General features: G+C 47.9%; 2 protein-coding genes across 2 annotated transcripts; one reads left to right on the forward strand and one right to left on the reverse strand.

The window, feature by feature from the left end:
* Nucleotides 1-7: 7 nt before the first annotated feature.
* MATN4 (matrilin 4) lies at nucleotides 8-6,527 on the reverse strand. Its single transcript, XM_027853154.1, has 10 exons — nucleotides 6,452-6,527; nucleotides 5,571-6,143; nucleotides 4,892-5,014; nucleotides 2,791-2,913; nucleotides 2,574-2,696; nucleotides 2,182-2,304; nucleotides 1,629-2,042; nucleotides 1,103-1,255; nucleotides 316-420; nucleotides 8-136 (listed from the first exon to the last, which is right to left on the reverse strand). Exons 1-10 carry the CDS (start codon nucleotides 6,525-6,527, stop codon nucleotides 78-80), a joined length of 1,872 nt encoding a protein of 623 aa, XP_027708955.1. The 3' UTR covers nucleotides 8-77.
* Nucleotides 6,528-7,317: 790 nt separating this feature from the next.
* RBPJL (recombination signal binding protein for immunoglobulin kappa J region like) lies at nucleotides 7,318-20,596 on the forward strand. Its single transcript, XM_027848450.1, is given in 13 exon segments — nucleotides 7,318-7,339; nucleotides 9,520-9,546; nucleotides 9,549-9,663; nucleotides 11,497-11,622; nucleotides 13,073-13,143; nucleotides 13,321-13,427; nucleotides 13,714-13,888; nucleotides 14,850-14,987; nucleotides 17,674-17,783; nucleotides 18,024-18,173; nucleotides 19,775-19,930; nucleotides 20,076-20,179; nucleotides 20,323-20,596. Coding segments are annotated over 13 exon segments (1,575 nt in total).
* The last annotated feature ends 6,420 nt before the right edge of the window (nucleotides 20,597-27,016 follow it).

The raw sequence follows: 27,016 nt of genomic DNA on the forward strand, positions 1-27,016 counted from the left end.
GCCCAGTCCCCCGGATGGGCGGGAAAAGACAGATGAGAGGCTATAAAGCAGGCCTGGGTCCGAGCCGCTGCCGACCCTTAGTTTTGGTTGGCCAACTGATTCTCCAGGTCCTCCAGTCGAGCCGTCAGCTGGGTCAGTGGTGTAGTTAAGGAAATTCTCTGGCCTTTATTCCCCTTCCTAGCCTCAGACCCCTACCCCGGGCTAGAGCCTAACACTGGATCTTGGATTACCTTCTCACCACCCTGGGGCTGTCTGCAACTTCGGACCCCGCCCCCGGTCCCGGTCCCGGTCCCTGCCATGAACTGTAGAGGATATGTTTCTGCTCCAAACTTCCCAGCGCCGCCAGAGCACTGCCTTGAAACTCTACGATACTCTCACAGTCGCAAGGGCTGCGAAGCTCAGTGACCCCTTTCCCCTCCTCTGCAACCAAGACATAGGGAGGTCAAATTAGCAATTAGAATAACACAAAGGACCTTAGAGAGCATCGAAATCCAACCCCTTCATTTTACAGGTGGGAAAACTGTACCAGGTGAAGGTGGAGCACCGTGCAAGGCACATAGCAAGCATTTACTAAAAATGCTTGTTGATTGATTGATTGAAGTGACTTACCCAGGTTCACGGAGATACTAAGTAGGGGAGTAGAGATTTTCACTCATATTTTCTGACTCCAAACCCAGGGCCCTTGCCTCCCTACACCAACATCAAGTACAACCTCACCTGCCTTCCTTTTTACGGAAAAGTTAATTGAGGCTCAGAGACAGTAAGTGACTTTGCCTAAAGCATCCAATGGAGTTAGCTGCAGGGATAGGTCTAGGCCCAGGGGTGGGGAACCTGCATCCTCAAGGCCACGTGTGGCCCTCTGGGTCCTCAAGTGGGGCCCTTTGACTGAATCCGAAGTTTGGAAGTTTGGATTGTCAAAGGGCCACGCGTGAGGACCTAGAGGGCCACACGTGGCCACGAGGATGCAGGTTCCCCATCCCTAGGCCTAGACCCTTGGTCTAATGAGTTTTCCACTACACCAGAGGGAAAAGAGGAGGGAGACTGGTAGTGCTAACTGGGGCTGACACTGGCTACCCTGCTTCGTTAGGGAGGCTCTTCTCACCAGGACAAATGTTGACTTTCAGGTTCTCCAGCATGTGTGCCATAGTGCTAAAGTCAGGCGAATAGGAGACGTGTTGCTCTGGGGGATCCGACGCGATCTCCTTCAGCTCCTCCTCTACCGCCTTGCCTACCCCCACCGCAAACATGATGATGCCTAAGGACCAAGGACACTTGGGGTCAGAACCAGGGGGTTACCCCACATCCAAGACCTCAAAGAAGTAAGCTACTGCCCCTCCACTTGGGGACAGGGGGCATCCCCTGTATGTATGCACCTCTTTCCTGAAGATCACAGAATTTAGAGCTGGAAGATCTTTTAGCCCAACCGCATCATTTATGCACGAGGAAACTAGGGCCTGGAGAGGGGAGGTGACTTGCCCAAGGTCACACAGGTAGTAACGTCAAAACTGTGATCAGAACCCATATTCTCGGACCCCAGGGCTCTTTTTCACTAGGAATCCATTCCCTCTTTTTCAAGGTAGCCTTTCCATGGAGCCCCGAATCTCCCCACCCCTCCTCCTTGGTCCTACCCTCCTCCTTGGCCCTGGCAGCCCACAGTGAGATGTCATCCTGGGAGCGGCCATCGGTAAAGACTAGGCCGACTCGTGGTACATTCTGGGCTCGGGGCCGAGCTCCCTGCGCCTCGGAGAAGCTGTGCTCCACCAGGTGGCGCAGCGCTAGCCCGGTCATGGTGCCTTTCTCCATATATTCGACGGCCAGGACGGCTTGCTTCACCTCGTCTGCGGTTCCGTAGCGACCCAGAGGAAACTCGGTGCGCACGCGGCTCGAATACTGCACCAGTCCCACGCGTGTCCCCTCAGGGGACACGTCCAGGAAGTCCACGATCTGGTTCACGAAACGCTTCACCAGTTCGAAGTTTTGGGGTCGGACGCTCTTGGAGCCGTCGATCACCAGAACCAGATCGACATGGCCCGCCCGGCACCCTGTGGGAGAAGAAGCCAATCGAGGGGTAGCTCTGGAGGGAGCCACAGGGAGCTTCGTAGAGGGCATCAGGGGCCGAACTGTCTGCAATTTTCTATGTAGGGGGTTCCCTGTGTGCGCTCCCTTCCCCCGTTAACTCACTGTCACAGCTCCTCCCATCAGCCTGGAGCTGCCGGCCCTCGGGACAAATGCAGCGGTAAGAGCTTCCCGAACTCACGCACTGAAACTCGCAACCGTGGTCCACGCCATTACAGTAGTCTCGGGCTGAAACAGATACCCACCCCCATAAGAGGGGAGCGACTGCTGCTCTTGCCCTCGGGCCTGTACTCCAAGGGATCCCCTTTTCCCTAGCGCATAAGGGGACGGGCTCCCCTTTTTCTCCAAGCAATCTCTTTGTCGTCACCCCCACCCCTTTCTTCTCTTCTTTCCTCTCTCCTCGGACGTTCTCTTCCTTCTTCCCGCCCACCTTTCTCCCAGCTACCCCCACATTCTCAGAGGCACGCAGCCACTCACGCCAAAGCCACCCTCCTTACGCTGACAGCGCCTGCCATCCGGCTGTAGGTCAAAGCCTTGGCGGCAACGGCAGCGAGGTCCCTCTGGGAAACTGACACACTCGTGCTGGCAGCTGTGATTTCCGAAACTGCAGTGATCAATCACTGGCAAAAGGGGAGACAGGGAAGGCCACTCAGCGTGGGGACACGCAACAGCGCAGGGGTTGCTGGGGCCACGGGCGCCTCGCTTCTCACTCACCAGTGCAGCGCCTCTGATCCAGGTGGAGGGCATAGCCCTTTCGGCAGCCGCAGGTGTACGAGCCGTCGGACTGGATACAAAGGTGCTCACAGCCGTGGGTTCCTTCCGCACAGTGATCAATGACTATGAGAGAAGAAAGGTCTGCTTAATAAAATCCACAATTTTTCCTGATCCCTCTTCCGAACCTCGCCCCCCCCCCCCATTCTTAGAGTACATTGGATCTCCATTTCAATATAAATTAAAGAGTGCTAGACAGAGTTGAGAGACCTGAGGGCAAAATCTAGCCCTGACACTTTCTAACTTAACTGTGTAGTTTCTACATCTGTAAAATGCCAATCATATTTGCACTATTTCTCAGCCCGGTCAGGAAAAACGCTTTGCAACTCTCAAAATGATGAAGAAACATGAGCTGATATTACCTTGCATGACACTTAATTGTACACAGCTCATCCCTCCTGAAAGACTTGAAGGCCTTCCTCATCTTTTGCAGGGCTGATTTGAGATCAATATCTCCACTAATAAGGAGATAGTCCCATATGTCCTTATCATGTGGACCTGGGGTTGCAGTCCATATCTCCAGGTTTAAGCCTAGTAGGACTTTCCACAAAGTGGGGCTTAATTTGTGTTGAATTGAATTGTGGGTAAGCCCTCTCTCAAACACTGCCCACTAGGTCTGTCAAGAAGCTCTTTGCTTAGAGCCTGTCTTATGTGCCCTGTTGGGGATCCTAGAGGGAACACAGAGTAGTTTAAGACATGGATTCTGCCTTCTGAGAGCTCATTGCCTAATGGGGAAACAAACACTCAGAAAGAAAAATAGTGAATGACTGCATCCATACATACATAATTGTGGGGTATGAGCACTAAGCATCTAACCTAATGGTTACAAATGAAATTGTTAAACCTGCATCGAGTTGTGCCTTTAACATGTAACATACTAGCTACCAGACCACTGGCAAATCATTCAACCTCTCAATGCCTCAGGCAACTCTTTAAAACCATATGTTGTGATTGAATTGAAGAGGTGAATTCATGGAGGGAATTTCCACACTGGAATTAAAACTATAAAGACTCTAAGGAACCACTGACTGAATGAAGCATGTGCTGCTAGAACAACAAGCTGAAACACGTCCCTACTTTGAAGCTCAATTTTCTAGCCTATTAAATGAAGGTAATATTTGCATTAACCTCCTCACTGGGTTGTTGTAAGGAAAGTGCCTTTGTTGACCATATATCATTAAAAGATGGGAAAAATACAACGAGGCCCAATGAGGAAAGCCAGCCAGGGGCATTTCAGTAGAGGTTTTCTGAGAGGGGCAATGTCACAAAATCATAGGACGCTACAGCTGGAAAGAGCCTTAGAGGGTGAGATAAGGACTTGTCCAGTCCTTTAATTTTACAGAGGAAATTAAAAATCAAAAATGAGAAGCAACTAATCCAGGAATAGGACAATGCTCTCTTGACTTCCAGGGCCTAGTGCTGTTTCTAGGTCCCTGGGGTGCCTGACTGTGGTGGCGTTTGTTGTTGTTCATTCCTGTCACTCTGCTTGATGCCTTTTGGGGTTTTCTTGGCAAAGATACTGAAGTGGTTTGCAATTTCCTTCTCCGGCTCATTTTACAGATGAGGAAACTGAGGCAAGCAGGGTTACTTGCCCAGGGTCACACAGCTAGGAAGAGTATGAGGCCAGATTTGAACTCAGGAAGATGTCTTCCTGACTGATGCCCATCATTCTATCCACAGCAGCAGTTTGCTAGCCCCAAAACTGAGGCTGAGGTTAAGTGACCTGCCCAGGGTCACACAGCTAGTAAGTAGCTGAGGCTAAGTTTGAACTTGGGTCTTCCTGACTCCAGGCTTACCTTCCTATGCGTTGCCCTGTCTAGAGGCTTCTAATGGTGTTTAAGCAAGTTTAATCTTTCTCTCTGGTTTCACGTGTATTTGTGTTCATGTCACACAATCTACTAAGCTGCAAACTCCTAAAGGGCAGCGACTGGTGTCTTTCATCTTTACATCACCAGCACATAGAAGGATCTTAATAAAAGTCGAATTAAATGGAATTGATCGGGTCACAATGGTACTTTACTGTTCCCTACAGGAAGCATCTCACCAGAGCAGCTCTTGTTATTCGGACCCAGACGGTAACCAGGGTTGCAGGCACAGTGAAAGGAGCCTGGTGTGCTAACGCACAGGTGCTGGCATCCGTGAGTTCCGTCTGCGCACAGGTCCTCTCCTGGAGACACAGGACCATGGTGGGAGAGGGGGGTGTCAGTTGTGACTTCTTGCTGCTCTCTGAGCTGTCCCATCCCACCCCACTTTCACACTCCGTGAGGAGAGAGGGCTGGAGAGAAAAGTGTGTAAGATGAGGCAGAGCCAGTAGACTGAATGACTCACATACAGAAAGCCCCCAGAGCTGGAAGGGGGCAGGTCCTGTATCCTAATTGTGGAAATGAAGCATGCGTGCATCGTCTGGGCTAAGGTGGGAAAGGACAGCACATCTGAATGGGATCTGTGAGGGAGTCAGCATGCACTTTCTGACAGCATGAGAGGAAGGACTTAAGTAGAGAAGGGATGAAACCAGTTAACTTAAAAGCTCAGGTCCCGGGCGGGGCCAGTAAATGGATGGGGTAAAGATAAACTGAACTTGTTCGAAGGCCTAGAGTAATGACAGGTGTGGCTTAAAGAAGAGGAAGCAGTGGGCCGGACCTTGGGCGATTGGGTGTGGCTAGATCGAGGCTCAGTTCCCAAGAGAGAGGTCTTCTCCCTCTCGAGGCCTAGCCCTTGCTCACCGCACAATCGGCCTTGAAAATGGAAGCCGAACTGTTGTATGAGGTTGAAGGACTCGACGAGGAAAACATGCTCATCCAGTGGAGGCGATGCCATAGCGCGCAGGGACCCCACGTCAGCGCGCTGTACTCCTACCGCGTAGATCTCTATACCCTGATTCCTTGCCTGGGCAGCCACTTCGGCCACCCGGTCCTGCGGCCGCCCGTCAGTCACTATGACAGCGACACGAGGCACCTGGGCCTGTGAAGGGCGAGCGCCCTCAGCGACGCTGAAGGCTACATTCACGGCATACTGGATGGCCAGGCCCGTCATGGTGCCCTGTGCCAGGGGGACGATGGCGTGGATGGCACGTTCCATGTCCTCTCTTCGGAAGAAAGCTCCCAGAGGGAAGACACTCTGCACCTGGCTTGAGTACTGGATCACGCCAACGCGGGTGGCATTGGGACCAATGTCTAGACCCCTAATAATGTTCACCAAGAAACGACGCATTGTTTCAAATTCAAAAGGACGGACACTACGGGAGCTGTCAATCAGGAATACCAAGTCGAGGGGTCCTGTCCTGCACTTGGAGTCTGCTGAAGAGAAGGGAAGAAGGGCTGGTGACTGGTGGCTTTCCCAAAGAGGACTCCAGGGAGCTAGCTGTGAGCTCCACCCTCTACTGGGGTGGGGAACAGGAAGCCAACAAATGGCTCAACCAGATACAAAGGAGGAATCCTGAGTCTCATCCTAACTTTGTAGATTCCTAACATCTAGCCCAGGGCTCTGCACACAGCAGGATATCAATGCATAACTGAATGAATGAACGAACTTTCCATTTCAACTCCCTCACTGTCCCCACCCCTAGAGCCCCACTGATCGTGATCGAGCAGCATGCTCAACTTACCTGGAGCAGCTTGCTGTTCAGCATTCACAGAAACCAGTAAAAAGATAAGCAACGGGGAATAGCGAGGTAGCCTCATGGTGGTTACAAAGGGTGTTCGCAAAAGAAGCTGAGACGTAATCTGGAAAGGCTAGGAAATAAGTAGTCATTCCAAGAGCCTGAAACAGCTGGGCCCTGCTTTCTGGCACTTCTCCTTTTCTCCCCTCCCTTACCTGCCACTGCTTGGGTCTCCTCCCCTTTCTCCCCCGACTCCCACTAAGTATGAGGCTGACAAGGCACCTCTTTGTGCGGCTTCCTGCCTACTGCCAGTTCCCCACCCCCAAACTCCTGTCCGAGAACCTCAGACCACAAGGAGGACTGTGCCCTCGGGAGGAAGGGGGTTAGGGGGTTGGGGCAGCCAAGACAAACTTTGGCCTAAGCACTGTGGCTAGATGTCTAGCTCCTAGAGAGCTGGGGAAACCCCATGCAGAAGCCAATTGCAGATGACGTGGCCTGCTTTTTTGTTGGCTATTCGCACCTCCTAACCCCCAACCTCCAGTGGGCTGTCCAAGGGACTCCACACAGGTCAAACAGTGGCAGCCCTAACACCTAGGGCCAAACACCTAGCAGCCAGCATGGGAAGCCAGCAGCTGCAGAGCAGGTGCCAGAGCCTAGAGCAAACATAGGGGGAGGAGGCAGGGAGGTGGGCCTGGGCGGGGAACAATCCCGAGGCCTTGGAGATAAGGTCCCCAGAATGGATATAGCAAGACAGGAGCGCACGGGGATGCAGCGCAGTGCTGGGGGCCAGAAGGGTAGAAAGCGAGTGTTTGTGAGAGCTCAGAATTGCGAGTAACAGGGGTTCATAGGCCTCGGGCTCCAGGCGTGCGACCATGGATCCCCCGGGAGGAACGGGTGAGAGAACCTGTCCCCCACCACACACACGCAATTGAAAGCCCCCAGTCCCCTGGGGCACACCTCCGGCTTGACTTGGAGTTTTCACCTTTGAACCTAAAATATCAGAGCTAGAAAGAAATCGCTCCTTTTACAGGAGAGAAAACTGAGGTCCAAAGATGAAAAGTTACTTGCTGAAGGTTATGAAACCAATTACTGTAAGCTCCTAGAATCTAGGTCCCTAGACTTCAAGCCTTTCTGTATTTGAGTCTACTCACAATTTGGAATTGGGAGGCTTTGTTCAACCTATGTTCTATAGGAAACTATTGCCCGGCTGAGCAGCCTCCATTCAGAGGTGAGGTGAAGGTTCCAGGCCGGCCAGAGTGTACCCGGAGATCCTCCTTTCCAAGTCTTTCTTCCTTCCTTTCTTCCTTCCTTCCTTCCTCTCTGTCTCTGTCTTTCTCTCTGTCTGTCTTTCTCTCTGTGTCTGCCTTTCTCTCTCTGTCTCTGTGTCTGTCTCCTTCTGTCTGTCTGTCTCTATGTCTCCGTTTCTGTCTCTGTATGTCTCTCTGTCTCTGTCTCTGTCAGTCTGTCCATCTGTCTGTCTGTCTGTCTGTCTGTCTGTCTGTCTGTCTGTCTCTCTCTCTCTCTCTCTCTCTCTCTCTCTCTCAGAAAGGGACTGGTTCAGGCCCTGCCCCTCTTCTTTCACAGCTCCAGCTGGTTTCCCCCAGCTCTGGAGTGTGAATGGAACTATTTTTAGCCAGGCTTCCAGGGCCAGCCTACTAAGGGTGCTAGACTCTTGGTAGAGCCAGGATTTAAGAGAGAAAAAAAGCCCCCAAACAGTGGCTGGCCGACCTGTACTCATTGGGGCCCTTATGGTCAGGTTGAGTGCAGTCACGTGCAATCGTATTGAATCCAGATGGGCCAGTTGCAGGAGAAGGATCGCCAGAAGTGAGCTCCTCTGGTTTGACCAAGAAAAGGCAACAGCATCCCTGGGGAGTGCTGGACTGGAGCTCCAGGAGCAATCATCCTTTCCTCTTACCTTTTCACATCTCTACCCTTCTCACCACTGTTTTTCTTGAGAATAAATTTAGTCTAGTGGAAGAACCCCTTGAACTGGAAGTCAGAAGATCTACTAACCTGATATGTGACCTTGGAAAAGTCTTTTCCCTTCTCTGGATCTTAGTCTCCTCTTCTTTGAAATTAGGGGGTTGGACTTTGAAGGAGTCAACCAGCTCTAGAATTCCATGTTCTAAGATCTCTTCCAGCTGTTCTATGTCCTAAGATCCCTTCTAGCACTAACATTCTAAGGGTCTGATTCAGTCCTTCTCACCCTCTCCTCATTCCACCAACCAAGACTTCCATCTAGGGTCAAGAGACCCACATAGGAACTACTTTTGGGTCATCCCAAGGTCCCCCATGATCTCTCCACAAGCCAATTTCCTGCCCTAACATGGAACCATGATGCTCTGCCCTGCCATCTGGTCTCTACCTTTCCCATGGCTTTGAGAATTACAGAGTATCAAGGCTGGGAGGGACCTTGGAGACTGTCTAGTCCAATCCTTTAGTTTTATAGAAGAGGAAATTGAGGTTCAGAGAAGGAAAGTGACTGGGCCACATCGAATTTGAGGGCAGAGACTGAACTAGAATCCAGGTCTCCTGACACTGCTCTGCCCAGCCCAGTTCTCTTTCACCTGCAATCATTCAGAAGAGGTATTTGTTTGAGAAGGATGGGTATCACAGGTAATTGAGACTGATGTGAGTGACATGTATGAGACAGCTCTGGGTTTAGGAGAAAAATTGGGGTTCCCTCTCACTAGTGACCAATTGAAGGAATTTTGTAGGTTCAGGGAAGGATTTCTCTTTAGAAAGGTGGACTGTGTGAGTAACAGAGTCCATTAGATAAAGGATAAGGGTCTGATTGGTTTCTAGAACTGTGAAGGATTTACAGCGCCCAGTTCACTAACTGTGGGACCTTGAGATAAGGGGCTCATATCTGTGCGGGTGCCCGAGTTATGGTAAGATCTGGAATGAGTACCATTAGGCAATGTCCCCAAGGTTATGGGAAAAGATCAGTGAAGAATCTCTCCCCATGATAAAGGAGTTATCCCCTTTATCGTATAAGGAAATCACCACCAAAGTGGGAGAGTTTTCTTGGGGGACATCCTAGATCAGAGTCCAAGGGTGACTCTGTGGAATATTTCTCTAAATTAAAAGACTTGCGATTTCTCAGCAGACCCTCCGCTGGCCCCAGGGCCCCTCACTCACCTGGGCAGGCTAGAGAGCTCCGAGAATCAGAGACAAGACGAAACGGACTTTGCGAGCCCCTTGTCCTGCTGGAACAGGTAGGGAAGCAAGAGGGCTACTTGCCCCGGGTCGAGGTTGAAGGAAGTGGCAGCGTCGGTCGCATTTAACTCGGGGGCTAGGGGAGCAGTCGACCCCTCCTACTGAAACTCGAGAGAGCCCCTCGTCTCACGGAGGGGTGGGAGGGGGGACTTCACAGACCCAGCTAAGGGGCGGGACCAGTGGTGTGTGCGCCTATGTTTCTGTGTGAGTGTGTGTGTGTGTGTGTGTGTGTGTGTGTGTGTGTGTGTGTTTGTAGTGGGGTAGGGGACCTCGCTACACTCTCCTCGTAGAGAAACCAAGACTCACTGAAACTCGGTTCTCTGCCGGCACACAGTCCAGCTCTGCAGCGGAGGGAGGGGAGGATAGCCAGTTTCTGCTGGAATGCAAGAAAATTCCAACAACACATTCCTCCTTTGGACTGCTCCAGAGAAGGGATGGACAGGGAGCGGGAGCACTGTATTTCTGAGGGTGATCCTGTCCGGAAGACCTGGAATGACGATCCCAGGCGCTAGTCAGTCAAAAAATTATTTATTGAGCACCAACTATATGCTAGATGTTGTGCTAAGTGCTCCGGGATTTGGGAGAACCGGAGGCTTGGGGAGAAAAGTGCCAGTCTTCTTCAGCCTCATCAGGCCTCCCCTGACCTGTGAAACCTCGGATAGCTGCCCCCCACCCATACCCCTAGGGGATGACCTGGAGATCCCCAAGCTCCCATATCCGGGTATCCAAAAGAGACAGGATGAGCCGGCTCACTACCTCCATGACCTGATGCAGCTAAGTCATCCAGGCTGAATTGGAAAAATGGTCCCATTTCTCTCTGTCTTCTGGGAGCCCCCAGTGCCACTTCAGCATAGAAATTGCACTAGTTCTAGCAGAATGGTCGCAGGGTACTCCCTGAACATCTTTACCAAAAAAAAAAAAAATCTAGGCCAAAGTGGGAGCAAGTGAGAAATATGCACAACACTCTTTTCTGTCCAGGAACTGGTCTGGTATGGGTGGGATTTGGGACCCTATTCCTTCCTTTTTTTTTTTTGGACACTTTCATTTAGGTCCCTGGGATCCAGCAGGCATCTACCCCTGTGCCCACTAAGCCACAGTCCCTTGGCCTCCCTAGGACCAGGGAGGGAAATGTATTGGGAGGGACTGGGCTTGAAGTTTTCAGGCCCTCACCACAGGAGGTAGGCGCATCTAGCTGTTGGTTCCCAGCAGTTTAACAAGGGAGAGGTAGGACCCCCCCCATCCCCAAAATTTGGGACTTCATGCTATGGGATGGATTCTCTATTGGATGCCTGGACTCAGTGCTAGGGGACAACAACAGTGCTGGGGGCAGGGGAAGGGGAGACAGGGAGAGAAGTACCAGCAGGGACAATTTAGCCCTTTTCACAGTCATTTATTGACCACCCAACACCCTTGTTCACCCCCTTCTCCCCGGATCTTCTTTCTCTGCCTTCTAGAATAGGAGCGGGTAGAGCTGGGGCAGAGGGCAGCTGACATTTGAGCACAAGAGCAATTATTGTACAGGCCCTACTTCCTCTGCCACTGGCCTGGCCTGGCACTGAGCCACACCAGCTGAGGGGAGCCTGGGTGGTCGCACTGCAGAGGGGCCTGCTAAGGCTCTGTGAAGGGCCCATTCAACATGCAGCAGCCCAAATATTTAGACCACAGCCTGTGGCGATGCCCTAGCTCCCCCTTCCTGCCCTCCTCTGGTTACCCAGACTTTCCTGAAACCTCAAGTCAAGTCCAAGTTTCTCATAGATTCTTGCTACTGACCTCAATGTTGCTTTCTTCTTTTTCTCTTCCTTTCCCTTCTTCCCTTCTCTTCCTCATCCTAGGTCACCCCCAGAGACATCAGCCGTCCTTCGAGACCAGGTGAGAAGATGTCTACAGATGCAGTCAGAACAGACGGTGAGGATTCTACATGCCAAAGTGGCCCAGAAGTCCTATGGGAGTGAGAAGAGGTAGGGAGAGGGTGATTACAAAGCTGGGGAACCACAATGGCTGCTCTTTCCCTCTCCCATCCTAACTGTACCCTGCAGCACCCCCAGGCTGTACCTAGCCCATCTACCAACTCCCTGTGATTTGGGCAAGGAATTTCTCAGTTTCCTCAACTGTCAACTAAACATTCAACAAACTTGTATTAAGCACATACTCTTGTACAGAGCACAGATTCAGAGCAGATGCCCAGTTTCCGTGAGATGGCACTTTCCCCTCCTCCTGCTAGAAGAGGGAATAAGGCAAATGCGTAAAATAATTCACACAGTTGCATGAGTACAACAAAGAGGAACAAAGTAAAAAGTCATACAAGGACTGAGTGGGAAGGTATTTATTACCTTTGGGATCAAGGAAGGATTTGATTCTATAAAATTCCATGAGTGTTTCTTAAGATCATACCCTACTATGCCAGGTCCTGCCCTCAGTGCTGGAAATACAAATACATACAAAAAAAAGAAGCAAGTATCTGCCCTCAAGGTACTTACAGGAGGAGCTGATATTTGAATTGGGCTTAAAATGATATATTATTCATAAGAACAACAAATGAAGTGGGGATAGGAGGCATTGCAGGCATAGGGAAATGAGTGACCAAAGGCATGGAAGGGAGAGAAAATGAGATATCCTAGAGAAGCAAAGACTTCCATTTTGGTTGGAATCTACAATGCATGGAAAATAGAAAGAAGAGATCATGCTGAAGAGTTAAGGTGCCTTCAGATTGTGGAGGGCCTTTAATGTCAGGTGAAAGGGTTTTAATTTTTAATTTTTATCCCTTGATACTTCAGTTGATACATACAAGTGGTAATCTATCCACCACTTCTCATTCTGGGACTCTTGTCCCTGTTCTTCCATAAATCCTCTATAGAGGGACCTACCTTTGAGGTTTCCCTCCAGGTCTTTCAAATGTTTAATTCTCAGGCAGTGCCCCAGGTGTGAACTGGTTGTTCTTCCTTTTCCAAATACAGTGGCCCCACCTTTTCTGATCCAACATTTTTCTTCCATTCCTTATAGCCAAGTCGTCATGGGTAACATGAACTTCATTGGGTAGCAGTAAAAAATAAAGAAAGATAGAAAGAACCCTCTCATTTATATAGCCAATTATTTACAAACCCCTCTCTCAAGTAGGTGGAGACCTACTGTGTAGTTGGAAGTCTACTGTGGATTTTTCAGTTGAGGAAACTGAGACTCAGAGACAAGTGACTTGATAAGGTCACAGAGTTAGTAAGTTTCAGAGCTAGTATCTAAACCCATTTCTTCTGACTCCCAAGTCTTGGGCTCTTTCCGCTTTGTCCCTGGCTAAATAATTTCTAAGATTCCTTCTGAGGGCTTGGGACAGTTCGGGACATATCCAAGCACTTCCCCACCCCTATAAGCTGGTCTTTCCCTTGGCCCAGAGGTGACAATAGCCTCTCCACGTAGGTTCTTCTGTCCGCCGCCCTGCATATATCTCACGGGCCCAGGCTGGAGGCTGAAACCGGAACAGGGGCAAGGTGAGTGGGGGAAGCAGGACCCACTCCACAGCTTCTCCCAGATCCAGAGGTTGGGAGTCAGCAGGGACAAGAGGGTGAAGGCGCAACCCCACAGCGCCCCCTTGAGTCCACTGTACAGGAGCACACTGTATGGTACATTCTAACCTCGTCTCATCAGTCATCTGCGGTGTATTCTAGCGAACGAGACGGGGGAGTCTGGATGCATGGTCGCCGGTTACATGGGGTTGGACGGCGGTTCCGCAGAGGCGCAAAAGCTGAGCTTTGAGGAGCAGCCAGACTCTAGAGTAAGGACGGGAAAGTTGAGCAGACAGATCCCCACCTCTCCACTGTTGGAGGGTGCTGCATTTCCTCCTCCCCCAGATGATGACCTTGGTCAGGGACCTGGATGGGAGGGACTGGTGTGGGCTTAGGGAGGAAGGGGACCTACCTGGGCAGTCCAAGGGGGCCAGAGTGACTGGGAGAGCTGGGGTTGGGGGCTCTTTAAGCCATCCTCAACTGGGTAGCCAAGGCTTCACTGAGCCTGCTGGCCCCAGGACAAAGGCAAAGCTGCCCACTTCGCCGGCTGGCTAGGAATTCGCCTGCGCCAAAGCTCTATTTATCTCGGACTCGGACAAGAGAAAGCACTTCCGGTTGGTGTTAAGGCTGGTGTTGCAAGGAGGCCAAGAGCTAGGTACCTTCCACAGTCGCCTCATCAAGGTCATCTCCAAGCCGTCTCAGAAGAAGCAGTCCCTGAAGAACACGGACCGTGAGCTCGGGGATAAACCTGGACCTGAGGAGTGGGGCTGCAGATTAGGAAAGGGGAGAAAAAAACAGAGGTGGGGGTGAAGGCAAGGATGTGGTTTAAAATGAGGGAGTGGAGCCTAGGAAATCATGGAGTCATAAAGCTTCAGAGTTGGAAGGAGCCCTCAAAGGTAGAACGTAAGAGTTGGAGAGCCCATTGAATCCAGGTCTGGGGAGAGGGGGTTGGCCATGACCAGAAAGGTAAGGTGACTGGTTCCCAGGCTGCAGAGACAACACTCACAATTAGACAATGAAAGCACCAAGTCTTACCTGCTCTTTGGGCTCTGAGACTGGAAAGATGAATGAGGGCTGGCAGCTGGAAGGCTTTCTAGAAGTAAGAAGTTAACATCGTGGGATTCAGAGCTAAGAAAAGATTTCAAGATAAAATTGAGACTCAGAGAGATTAAGAGATTTGTTGAAAGTAACTAGTGAGTAGCAGAGTGAGGGTTTGAACCTAGGGCTATCTGACTCTAAATCTTGGGAGTTTCCCCACATTATATCTGAGCTGGCTCATATTTGCCATAGAGAGGCAGCAAGGTATGGTTTATAGAGAGCTGAGCCAGGAGGCTGGTAGAGTCCTCTCCCTGATAGATACATACTGACTGCATTGTTTTGGGCAAGTCACTCACCCTCTCAGGGCTCTGGGCAACTGTGTAAAACTATTCTGTTTCAGTGAAGGTCCTGATCTGCCTTAGTAGAGGGGACTTCCTGACTTAGTAGTTTCCCTATGCCAATGAAATCACAGTTTTAGGCACTACTCCTATCACCTAAGTACTAAGGAGATGTTGGCAAAGAAGGGGTCAGGAAATAATGAAGGGTCTTGTAAATAAGGCACAGCCCTGGGTCCCCTCCCATCATGAGGGATAATGGAAAGGGAGAGGAGCCAAACTTGAGCAGGTAACATTGACCAGCCCCTTCCCTCACAGTATGCATCTCCTCTGGATCCAAGGTGTCTCTCTTCAATCGTCTTCGATCTCAGACTGTCTCCACCCGGTACCTATCTGTGGAAGGTGGTACATTCATCGCCAGTGCCAGGCAGTGGGCAGCCTTCACCCTGCATCTGGGTACTGCACCTGGGTTCAGCTCTACTCACACCTCTGTCTACCATCCATGTTCAAACAACCCCCAAAAGAGGAGTATTTTCCCCACAGTCAGATCTCCTGTGTTTGCTTTGTGGGTCATCAGTTATGATACTGAGCTCCCTCCAGAGTCTTGGAGATAAGAATAAGTTGAGCCATCTGTATTGCTACCTTCTCCCCCTGGTAGCAAAGTGGGGGGATCTGTAGTCTTATCATCCATAGCCAACAAACTTGAGTTTTCCTCTGAACTAAGGTGCCTGGCCCATCTGGTTACTGAGCCTATGTTCCAACCCCAAGCTGAAGGTCACAACTCAACCTCTTGCTGAATCACTGAATCAGTTATAAAATCAGAGCCAGGAGGGATCCCAGAGGTCAGCTCATTTTACACAGGAGAATCAGAGGAGTCAATTAATTACCCTAGGGTCGCGTAGCTCAGTAGGGGCAGAGCTAGGGGTGTCCTGACTCCTGGTCAAGGCCTCTTTCCGGAAGGGGGAACCATGTAGAGGAGAATGAGGTCTTCCAATTCACTGTTCCTTGGGGGAGGAGAGATACAGACACTTGTAATCATATTAGCTAATATTTCCATAGTGATTTTACCTTTACAAAGCATTTTGCTCACAACTTTGTGAGATGGGGAATGAAAAAAAATTGTTGCCCCTTATTATAGGGGAGGCTCAGAGAGATTGAGTGATTTACATATGGTCACAGTGCTAAGTTTTGGAGCCAGAATTTGAACCCAGTTCTCCTGACTTCTGATATCTTCCAGAAATTCTTCTCTTGTCCATGCTCCAAGCACAGACATATCACTGTCACACCTCAATTCTGGTAGCCAGAATACTTAGTCACCAATTTGTGGCCAAGGAGATTCCTCAATCCACCCCTACCTGCCCTCCTTCATACAACTCTACTCCATCCAAAGTCTCCCAAGAGGGGAGAAATCCCCAGATTCCCTGGGAAAATTCACTCCCAGGTCCAAATACTTGCAATTGTATTTATATTAGATTGCATTTATACAGAATATTCCAAAATTCTTAGTACAATTTGTTTTAAGAACTAGAAACCACACTAAGACTTTTAGGACACCCTAGATAACAACATGGCGTTTACTAAATCCCTTTAGGATCCCTTTTGACCTTCACATCAGCCCTTTATGGAACTGCTAGGATAAGTGTGGGTATCCTCATCTTACTGATGAAGAAAGAGGGTACTCAGGAGAAATATCCTTATCTGAAAATGGGGACAAGAATGCTTGTCTCATAGGACTACAATGTGGAGTTTTGCGAACCTTAAAGCAACATATTACTATGAATTAGTTATAATTACATAGGATACACACACACACATACACACAGATATCAGGGGTGGGGAACTCAAGGCCGAAGGCTCCCCACCCCTTATTTCATACATATACATATATACATATACACACACATACACACACACACACACACACACACACACACACACACAGAGTTCAGTTGTTTTAGTCATGTCCAACTCTTTGTGACCCCTTTTGGGGTTTTCTTGGTAAAGGTACTAGAGTAATTTGCCATTTCCTTCTCCAGTACATTGTATAGACTGAGCAAACTGTAGCAAACAGGGTTAAGTGACTTGCCCAAGGTCACACAGCTAGAAAGTGTCTGAGGCTCGATTTGAACTCAAGAAGTTGAGTCCTCCTGACTTCAACCTGGCATTCAATCCACTGTGCCACCTACCTGCCATAGTTAAATAGGTGTGTGTGTGTGTATATGTGTATATAAATATGTATATGTATATATGTATATACATATATACACACACATAGAGAGAGAGTTGTGGTTATAGGATATAGATATTATAATGAATTAAGAGTGGAAAGAACCTTAGAGATCATCTAGTTCCTTTTAGAGATCACCTTATTAAGGGCAGCAAGGTGGCGCAATGGATAGAGCTCTGGCCTTGGAGTCAGGAGGACCTGAATTCAAATTCGACCTCAGACTCTTGATACTTACTAACTGTGTGACCCTGGGCAAGTCGCTTAACCCCAATTGCCTCATCAAAAAAAAGCAAAAAAAAAAAAATAGAGATCACCTTATTTTACAGGTGAGGAAGTGACTTGAACAAGGTCACACAGTATATTAATGGCAGAACTGAGATTCAAACCCAGATCCCTTGACTCCAACCTCATTGCCCTTTCCATTATGCCACATCACAGGTTTGTTGTAAGAAAAGTGCTCTGTGAATTGTAAAATACTGGAGACATTGTAGCAATTTTTTTCAAATGACTCATCCAAGGTCCTACAAATACTAAGTAGCAGAACCAGAATGTCAATCATGGCCGTAGGATTTCAAAGCCAGTGGGCCTTCTCCTATACCATGTTGTCTCTTAATACCTTTTCCTGCCTGATATCCTACATGTCTTTTCCCCTCTCTGAGCCTCAGTCTTCTCCTCTGTAAAATGGGGATTACTCTTAAAGCACCTATCATTTTATGAGGCTAAATGAGATAGCATCTGCAAAGCCCTTTATAAACCATAAAGCACCACAGAAATATCAGTGTTGGTTATTATTGTAATCTAACATCAGACTTACCTGACCTTACTTGAAAGTCCAAAAGTCCACATGTGGTACTGGAGGTGGGGGGGTGGGGGGAGGCCTGATGCCTCTACACTCACCATCTTCCTTTCCCTTAGCTGATAATCACCGTCCCCGGGGAGAATTCCCTCTCCAAGAAGGCTATGTTCGCTATGGTTCTCTAGTACAGCTGGTCTGCACGGTCACAGGCATCACCCTGCCCCCCATGGTATGAACCTGAGTGACCAGACTAGACCTGGGTGGTTTCTTTCTGGTCCACATGGAGGGTGATTGTGACCATAGGCTATAGGGGTGTGGGCAGGAAGAGCAGCCATCACGGGGGCTCAAAAAGGACCCATGGGAGATTGGGGGGAAGTCCTGGCCTCTCAATGAGCAGGTCTGGCTCTGAAGTGAGTTGGCTGAGGCCCCTCTGGGTCCCTTGACACTTTCTTTTCCTCTTCTCCCACAGATCATCCGCAAAGTGGCCAAACAGTGTGCACTCCTGGATGTAGATGAACCAATCTCCCAGTTGCACAAATGTGCTTTCCAGTTCCCAGGTGGGGGATCAGGGGGTGGTACCTACTTGTGCCTTGCCATGGAAAAGATTGTGCAATTCCAGGTGAGACTGGGAGATTAGCAGATCATGGACAGACCTTAAAATACAGAACGGAGGACCATAGATTTAGAGCAGAAGAAGCCTCTGAGGTCATCTAGACCAACATCCTTATTTTATAGATGAGGAAACTGAGACCCAGAGAGGTTAAATAACACCCAAGGTCACATGGAAGAGATCTGGAATTTGAACCCAGTTCCTTTGCCTCCAAACATTCTTTCCTCTCCTCACCAGAATGAACCTCACAGAATATCAGGGTTATCAAAACAATCTGAATGCAGTAGCCTTTTCAAATTTTATTATATCCTTGCTCAAAAACATTCAGTGACTCTCTATTGCCATATGGTAAAATACAAACTCCTTAGCTTGGCATTCACTCCCCTCTACTGTCTGGCTACAATCTCCCTTCCCTGGCTTAATTCCTTTTTCTCTCCTTAATGCATTTTACATTTCAGCCAAGCCATGGGACTATTGGTTGTTCTCTGAACTCATGGAGCTCTCTTCCACCTCTGTGCCTGGATCATCCTCCATTCTTTCCCCATCTCCATTTCTTGACATCCTTCTTTACCTTCAGATTCCACATCTTCTCCATGTAATATCACATTCTCTCCCAACCTCCACCCCACTGCCTCACAGCTGAAATGAATCTTTCTCCCCTTAAATTTTCCTAGAGCACTTTATCCAGGTCTCTTCTTTACTTTTAAAATATCCTGCTTTGTCTCATACTTATTTGGGTACGTGTAATGCCCTCCAGTAGAATGTAAGCTCCTTTAAGGCAGGGCCTGTGTCCTTTTTTATCTTTAGATCCCCAATACTGAGCCCAAGGCCTGGCATACTTGCTGTTGTTCAATGGGTAGGGTAGGAGTAGGCAGAAAGTAGAGCAGAGCAGAAAATTTATTCTGTCAGCTGCAATAGGTGAATGACAGGTGGGAGAGATTGGTAATGGGAAGACCTGTTAGGAAGCTATTGGAATAGTCTTGCAGGTGAGTGTGAGGGTTGCAGCCATTAGACTAGAGAGGAGAAGTTGAATATAAGAGATGCTTTTGAGGTATATTTGGAAGAGATTGATATTTGAAAGGTTGTGAGGGATGAGGGAAGAGGAGGAGTCAAAGATAACCCCAAGTATTAAAACACAGATGATGAGGTCAGTGCTGGCAGTGCAGACAGAAATAGTGGATTCAGAAAGAGTAGGGTTAGTAGAAAGTCCTGCTCCTGAAGTTTAGAGTGTGATTTGCTCATAGGACATCCTGATAGAGATTTTCTGAAAGAACTTGAAGTTTGTAAGATCCATGAGACTTGGAGAAACATCTACATAGAGGTGGTAATTGAAGCCATGGGAGTAAGAGAGATCTCCATGGGAGATATTATAAAGAGAAGATATCCTCCAATTCTTTCATTCTGCAAGAGGGAGAAATATGGCCTAGAGAGGGAAAGTGAGTTGCCCATGGTCACACAGTAAGTTGGTAGGGTTAGACTCAATTCCTGGACTGCAGATGGAGTAGAGGGGAGTAGGAAGATGGGGATCCACCTCATGTCTCCCCCAGGGATTCACTGATGGCCCCTGCCCCTCCTTGCCTCATCACTCATCTTCCAACACTTTTTCCTAGGCTTCACCCTGTCCCAAGGAAGCAAACCGGGCACTGCTGAATGACAGCTCATGTTGGACCATCATTGGCACTGAGTCAGTGGAGTTCTCCTTCAGCACCAACCTTTCCTGCCCCCAGGAGCTTGTCACCCCGGTGCCCCTCATCAGTACCTTAGAGGTACTAACCTGGACAGAACCCCAGGAACTCTGCCCCCAATCCCCCAGTCTAGGGGGACTATCTGGCCATGTCAGTTCCCAGGAGGGAGGGGGTTATGATCCCTTGTCCCTGATCCTAGCCTGACTCAAGACCCTTTGCCCCACAGCTTAGTGGTGGGGGTGACGTAGCAACCTTGGAGCTGCTGGGTGAGAATTTCCATGCAGGACTCAAGGTGTGGTTTGGTGACGTGGAGGCTGAGACCATGTACAGGTACAGATGGTGACTGGGGAGGTTCGGTTTGAGTCTGACTCTATGGATCTCGGCTTCCCCAATTGTAAAGTGAAGGGGTTACGTTTGAGTCTTTGGGATCTCATCTATTTCATGACTTTTTGTGTTCTGACTTGTGCCTCCAGGAGTCCCCGGTCCCTGGTATGTGTGGTACCTGATGTGGCGGCTTTTGGTAGTGCCTGGCGGTGGCTGCGCACCCCCATTACGGTGCCGGTGAGCCTGGTCCGTGCAGACGGGCTGTTGTACTCCAGCGCCTTCTCCTTCACCTACACCCCAGAGCAGAGTGGCCGGCCAGCCCCCTTAGGAGCCCCTGAGCCACCTCCTGATGCAGACGCCCTCTTGGAAAGCATCCACCATGAGTTTACTCGAACCAATTTCCACCTCTTCATCCAGAGCTAGAGGAGGGGTGGGGGCGGGAAGCAGTTGGGCTGCAGTAAGGGAATGTTACTGTTGGTCATGGGGTGACCTTCTTTAGCCCATAAACCCCATCCCAAGAACCACCCTATGCTCCAGGCTGCGGTGAGGCCCAGGGCTTCCTATGGATCATCAGATTTACAGTGAGAAGAGATTTTCACGGTCCTCTTAGTCTGACCCCTTTACCTGACATGGAAAAAACTGAGGGTCAGAGAAAGGCAGCTTGCCCAAGAACACACAAGTAATAACAACAAACCCAGGCCTTCTGACTCCATATCCAGTGCTTTTTTCATGCTGTCACTCTGGGTTGATACCACAGGAGTGTGCAGCACCTTTCATTAGGGTGTGCCCACAGGGAACATTTTTTAAAGATGAACATTAATTGAATATACAATAAAGGATGTTATTTTTATTTATCAAAACTTAACTTATATTTTAAATAGCAACTAAACTTCACTTTGATAATTTTAAAAAAATTTTAACGAGACACTGACTGCCAATCATTTTGGGAGGACATTCAGGCGTGCCTGGGCATAGCTATTGTACCCTCTATTAGTTCATCTCAATCAATCAATCCACAAGCATTTATGAAGCACCTACTGTATGACCACGTGACTAGTCTGTTGGACACCCACACAGGCCTTCCTTTCCTCATATAAAAGCTCCAGCTAGAGATGGAAATGTTGCAGGCATGGAACCCTTCAAACATTCACTCACTGTTTCTAACACGCACAGACTCTACTTTAACCTGGTACAGGGAGAAGAGCTGTGCCTGGAGCTGGGAGGCCTGAGTTCAAATTCCAGCTTTGTTTTTAATAACCCTGCAACTTTGAGCTTCTGCTTCCCCCTTGTGAGCCTCAGTTTCCTCATTCGTCCAAAGGGGACTAGCTAACCCCTGAGGGCCCTTCTAGCTCTGTCATCACCAGGATAGTGTAGGGTAAAAGAAGGAGTTCTGGGCTTGGAACTAGAAGTATGTTCAGGTCCCCACTGGAGAGATTTGGGGCAAGTCACATCCCTTTTTAAAACTCCAGCTTCCTGTAAAATGAGGCTAGCAATACTTAAAACATCTACCTCATAGGTAGGCAGTGATAGGAGGGAGTGTAGGTATTTCCATTTTACAGAGAAGAAAACAGGCTCACAGGATTTCAGGGGGAAAAGGTACCTCAGAGTGGATCTAATCCATCCCAGACCCCAAAGATTCCCCACTACAACATACCTGAGCAGAGGTTATCCAGCCCTTTCTGCAAGCCCTCCAAGGAGAGTCAAAGCAACCTCTTCCACTCACAAATGACTCTAACTTCCAGAAAGTTATTCCTGACTTCATTTTTAAATGGGCCTCTTTGTCACTCCCACCAATTGCTTCTAGTTCTGCAGTCTGTGGGCAAACAGAACAAATTTAGTCCCTTTTCCATTGACAGCCCTTCAAATACCTGAGAGCTCTCTGCCCTTCCTGAGTTTTCTCTTCTCACCCCCCACCCTGGGAAAAACACCCACAGTTCCCTCAGCCAATGTCCATATCGCATGGGTCCTTTACCATCCTGGCTGCCCTCCTTTGGACACTATCCCTTCCCTTCTCAATTGTGGCAACCAGAGCTGAACACAGTACTCCATATGTGGTCTGGCTTGGGAAGTATACAACAGGCCTATCCCCTCTTTATTCCAAAAAGCCAAACCTCTGTTAATGCAGACCAAATCACAATAGGTTTTTTTCTACTATATAACATTGTTAATTCATACCAAGCTTGAAGTCCACTGAACCCCCAGATCCTTTTCAAACAAATCTAAGAAAAAAAAAAACAAATCTAAGCACCTCTCCCCTATCTCATATTTAAGTCAAGTGTAAGACTTTACCTTTGTTCCTATTAAATTTCAAGTACTAAACGAAGCACAGTGTCCTAATCTATTGAAATCTTTCTAGGATTCCATCTTCGAAAGGTGTTACTTATCCATTCCTGTTCTGTGTCATTTGCAAATTGGATGTGCATGCCATTTATGCCTTTATCCAAGTCACTGACAAAATTAATAAACTGCACAGGGCCAAGCCCAGATCTCTAGGGCACTATTGACATTGAACTACTGACCACTCTTCAAGTCCAGCCATTCAACCAATTTCTATCTAATTATGCTGACATCTAGTCTGTAGCTCTCCATCTTTGCCATAAGAAGAACATGAGGTGTTTATCAAATAGTTTGATAAAATCTTTGTGTACTGTATCGGCAATATTTTCCTCATTCACCAGCTTCGTAGTCTTGTCAAGAAAAGAAAATAAGATTAGACTGGCATAACCTGCTTTTGATGAAGCCAGGTTGCCTTTGTGGTCGTGTTTCCTTCTCTGGATGTTTCAAAATTAAGGCTCATTGAAGGGAAGTGATCCTATCTGGGAGCTCCTGAAGAGTCTCAGCTGGAGTTGGTGCCAAGTCGGACCACCCTCCAACTCTATCCCTGCCTCCACAGCCCACTCCTAACTTTCCTGACAATGCCCCTCCCCCTTCTCCTCTCCTGGGCTAACACTGATTTGATCATCCGAGGATGTGCTGGCAAATATTTAACAACTGGTTTTCCAGGGACACACAACACATGAAGTTTAGTCTGCATTATGAACATTTTCTTCATCATTTTCTTAAGTCTAGACAGTTAATTGAGCCCTAACATGTAGCATTTACCAATTTCCAAGTTGTATTACCTCTGAGCAGGTATGGGCTAACTCCCACACACTCCTGCAATCCCTACCCTTGCCAGAGAGAAACCAAAATCCCCTCTCCAGTCTGACCCTTAGGCTAATGGTGGTGGGTTGCTACTTGTGGGACAGACACACCAACACATCCTACCTAAGGAATCCTAATCCTTCCGTCTTCTCTGTAGCAGAATTCTCCTATATGTGTTTTCTTTCTCAGAGCATGAGCACCTTGAGAGCAGGGACTTTTTGTATAGAATCTCCAGGGCTCAGCACAGTGCTTGGCACATTGCAGGGGATTCATCAACACTTTCCTTCATTTATTGTGCAATGTCACACATAGTGAAAAGCCTTGAATGCAGGTCTTTACTCTAAATTAGAAAGCTCTTTCTATGCTTCTGCTTCAAACAAGTGCTAGGTCCGTCCCCGATGTCTAAGACCTTGAGCTGGGGAGGTGGGTCTCAGTCGCAAGGAAAAGAGGGCAATGATCCCAGGCCTTTAGTGCTCAGACCCCAAGGAAGACAAATGGCAGCTAATTTTCAGCGAGAAAAGCACATGTTTGCTTGCATAATTTCTATGGTATTAAGGAGCCCTTTATGAAAGGTGGACTAGAGGAAGCAGGAACTAAATCCTGGGAAACAACAACATGTTGTGGAAAGAGCCCTGGCCTTGAGGTGAATAAAAGAGTGTTTCATACCAACTAGCTGTGTGAAGTTCAGGAAATGACTGCCCCTTTCTGAGCCTCAGTTTCCTCATCTGTAAAATACTTGCACTACCTACTTCAGAAGAGTGACATGATTAAAGTACTTTGTAAACCTTAAAGTGCTATATTTTAACATGAGAGGTAGCATGGCAGAGCGGATAGAGAGCTGGTCTTGGACCAAGGAAGATCTGAGTTCAAGTACTTCTGATGCTGACTGGTTTTGCTGGCTTGTGTGACCACTGGGACTCAGTCTCCTCGTTTGCAAAATAAGGGGATTGGATTGGATGATCTCTAAGCTTTTAAGTTTTAAATCTATATTTACCTCCTGAACAAATCCCTCTTAATGGCCAGTGGGAAAGCCTGGCAGAAGTGTTGGGAGATAACCTTCAAGGGTATGGCCAGTGGGTGGCAGTGTTGCACCAGTGTCAGAGCTGGAAGGAATTTTAGGACCGAAGATTACTTATTAGAGTTGGAAGAGCCCATGGTCATTGACCAGTCCAAGCCACTCACTTTGTAGGCAATGAAACTAGGTTCCAATAAAAGGAAAAATGTGTTGGATGTTCTTGCTGTGACTGAGGGGCAGCCCCAGGAGTCTCTCACCTCCCATCCAGGTCTTCTCACTCCCCTACACTTATCTCTCTCCTTTTTTTCACCTTGCCATAGGACCATGTTGTATGTGTGCAGCACTTTACTCCTGACTGAGCTCTTTTCCATCCATTATTTCATTTGAGTAGAGAATATAAGTTTCTTGAGGGCGGGGATTGCGTTCTTTGGTGTCTTGATGTTCATAACAGTCATGGGAGGGGCTAACAGGGACGGAGAACCTGTGGCCTGGAGGCCACATGTGGCCCTCTAGGTCCTCAAGCGTGGCCCTTTTGACTGAATCCAAACTTCACAGAACAAATCCCCTTAATGAAAGGATTTGTTCTGTAAAACTTGGACTCAGTCAAAAGACAGAACCCAAGGACCTAGAAGGCCACATGTGGCCTCATGGCCATAGGTTCCTCAGCACTGGCATTAGAACATTTGACAGATGGGCACCAGAAGGACTGAGAGAAGAGACCTACCCAAGGTCAAATAGATACCAATTGGTAAATTCAGGATTCAAATACAAGACTTCAGATTATATAACTGGGTTTTTTTTTAATATATTTTATTTATTTTGTAAAAAATTTCCTAATTACATTTTAAAATGTAATGTGTGTTGAATTGAATTGTGGGTAGGCCCTCTCTCTTGCACACTCCTCACTAGGTCTGTCAACAAGCCTTTTGCTCAGAGTATGTCTTATCTGCCCTGTTGGGGATTCTGAGAGCTCGTAGCCTAATGAGGAGACAAATACATACACTCCAAAAGAAAAATAGCAAATGACTATACATACATATGTATATACATACATGCATACATACATACGGCAGCTAGGTGACACAGTGGATAGAATGTGGGCCTGGAGTCAGAAGACTCATCTTCCTCAGTCCAAATCTGGCCTGAGACACTTACTAGTTGTGTGGCCCTGGGCAAGTCACTTACCCTTGTTTCCTTCAGTTTCCTCATCTATAAAATGAGCTGGAGAAGGAAATGGCAAACCACTCCAGTATCTTTGCCAAGAAAACACCAAATGAGACTGTGAAGAGTTAGACATGACTGAAACAACTGACCAACAAAAGAAAACACACATTTAAAAAAAAACACACACGCAAGAAAAATAAAGAAAATGAACAAAAAAGTGTGCATCAATCTATACTCAGAATTTATCAGTTCTCTCTCTGGAGGTAGATAGGATTTTTTGTCACGGGTCCTTTGGAATAATCTTAGATCATTGTCTCAATCAGAGTAGTTAAGTCTTTCATCCTTGATTATCATTATAAGATTGCTGTTACTGTGTGATTATGTTTTCCTGGTCCTACTCCACTCTCTTTGCATTAGTTCTTATAAATCTTCCCAAAATCTGGGGATTGGGATTAGATTAGCTATTAGACTAATCCATGATGACTATAGGGGTTCCTTTGACAAAGGCTACCCTTAGGGGCTGAGAGAGCAGGTTTTAGCCTCCTGGTGTGATTTGAAGAAGTGAATGAGCCCTCCCTCTCATCTTTTTTTTTTTCTACCCAGGAGCTTTCAAAGTGTCTGAAATCCCTCCATCAATTCTTTGAGTAAAGCATTGTCCTCTTTTGACCTTTCCTTAAGATGCAAACCATCTACCCACACAATGCAGAGTTTGAATCCTGCCTTAGCCACTTACTTATGCTCTATGTGATACTGGGAGAGTCACTTAATCTCTCTGAGGTTCATCTGTAAAATGGGAATAATACCGCCTTTTTCATAGGGTTGTTGCAAGGATCAAATGAACTAGCCTGTAAAGTGCTTTGCAAACCTCAAAGTCCGTGTAAATTCTATTATTATTTAGGAGGCTAAAGAAAGCACCCAAGAACTTTTCCCAGCTCACTAATTTGGTAGACCTCATCCTGATGTCTCAGAACACAAGGGAACTTCCTTGGGCTGAGTGTTGAGGACCTTTCCCAGTTTTCTTTATTGGTTCTGGTTACTTGAACCAGGAAGGTAGATAGAAGATAATTGGGTTATTGTGAGATAGTAAACAGCTGTAGAGAGGAAGGGCCTGGGGAAGTCAAAGTCCCTGGGAAGGCAGAGAAACCACCCAGCCCAGTCCACCCAATAAATATTAACTAAGCCTTGCCAAAAGGATTCTTTCCAGGGAGCCTTCTATAGACTAGCACTGGACAGAGCATCTAGTCAAGCATTTTACAGAGGGGGAAACTGAACCCCAAGAATCTCTGGGATTACTCTTATTGGTCTGGGATACTGGAAAAAGTGCCACACTACTAGCTGAGTAATCATGGGCAAAAGTCATGACCTCTGTGAGCCTCAGTTCCTTCATCTGTAACATGGAAATAATACGCTACCAACCTCATGGGAGTTGTTGTGAGGAATGCATTTTGTAAATCTTTAAGTTCTCTGGGAATGTGATGATGATGATGATGATGATGATGATGATGATGATGATGATGATG

This window comes from Vombatus ursinus, unplaced genomic scaffold, assembly GCF_900497805.2.
Source record: "Vombatus ursinus unplaced genomic scaffold, bare-nosed wombat genome assembly UNPS02000580.1, whole genome shotgun sequence".
NCBI lineage: Eukaryota > Metazoa > Chordata > Mammalia > Diprotodontia > Vombatidae > Vombatus > Vombatus ursinus.

Coding starts and splice junctions, on each gene's coding strand:
- MATN4 (XM_027853154.1), bottom strand. CDS start 6,527: ATGAGGCTACCTCGCTATTCCCCGTTGCTTATCTTTTTACTGGTTTCT. Junction 2,914..4,891: donor GAATAACAAGAGCTGCTCTG/GTGAGATGCTTC, acceptor CTTCTCTCATAG/TCATTGATCACTGTGCGGAA. Junction 2,305..2,573: donor GGATGGCAGGCGCTGTCAGC/GTAAGGAGGGTG, acceptor TATCTGTTTCAG/CCCGAGACTACTGTAATGGC.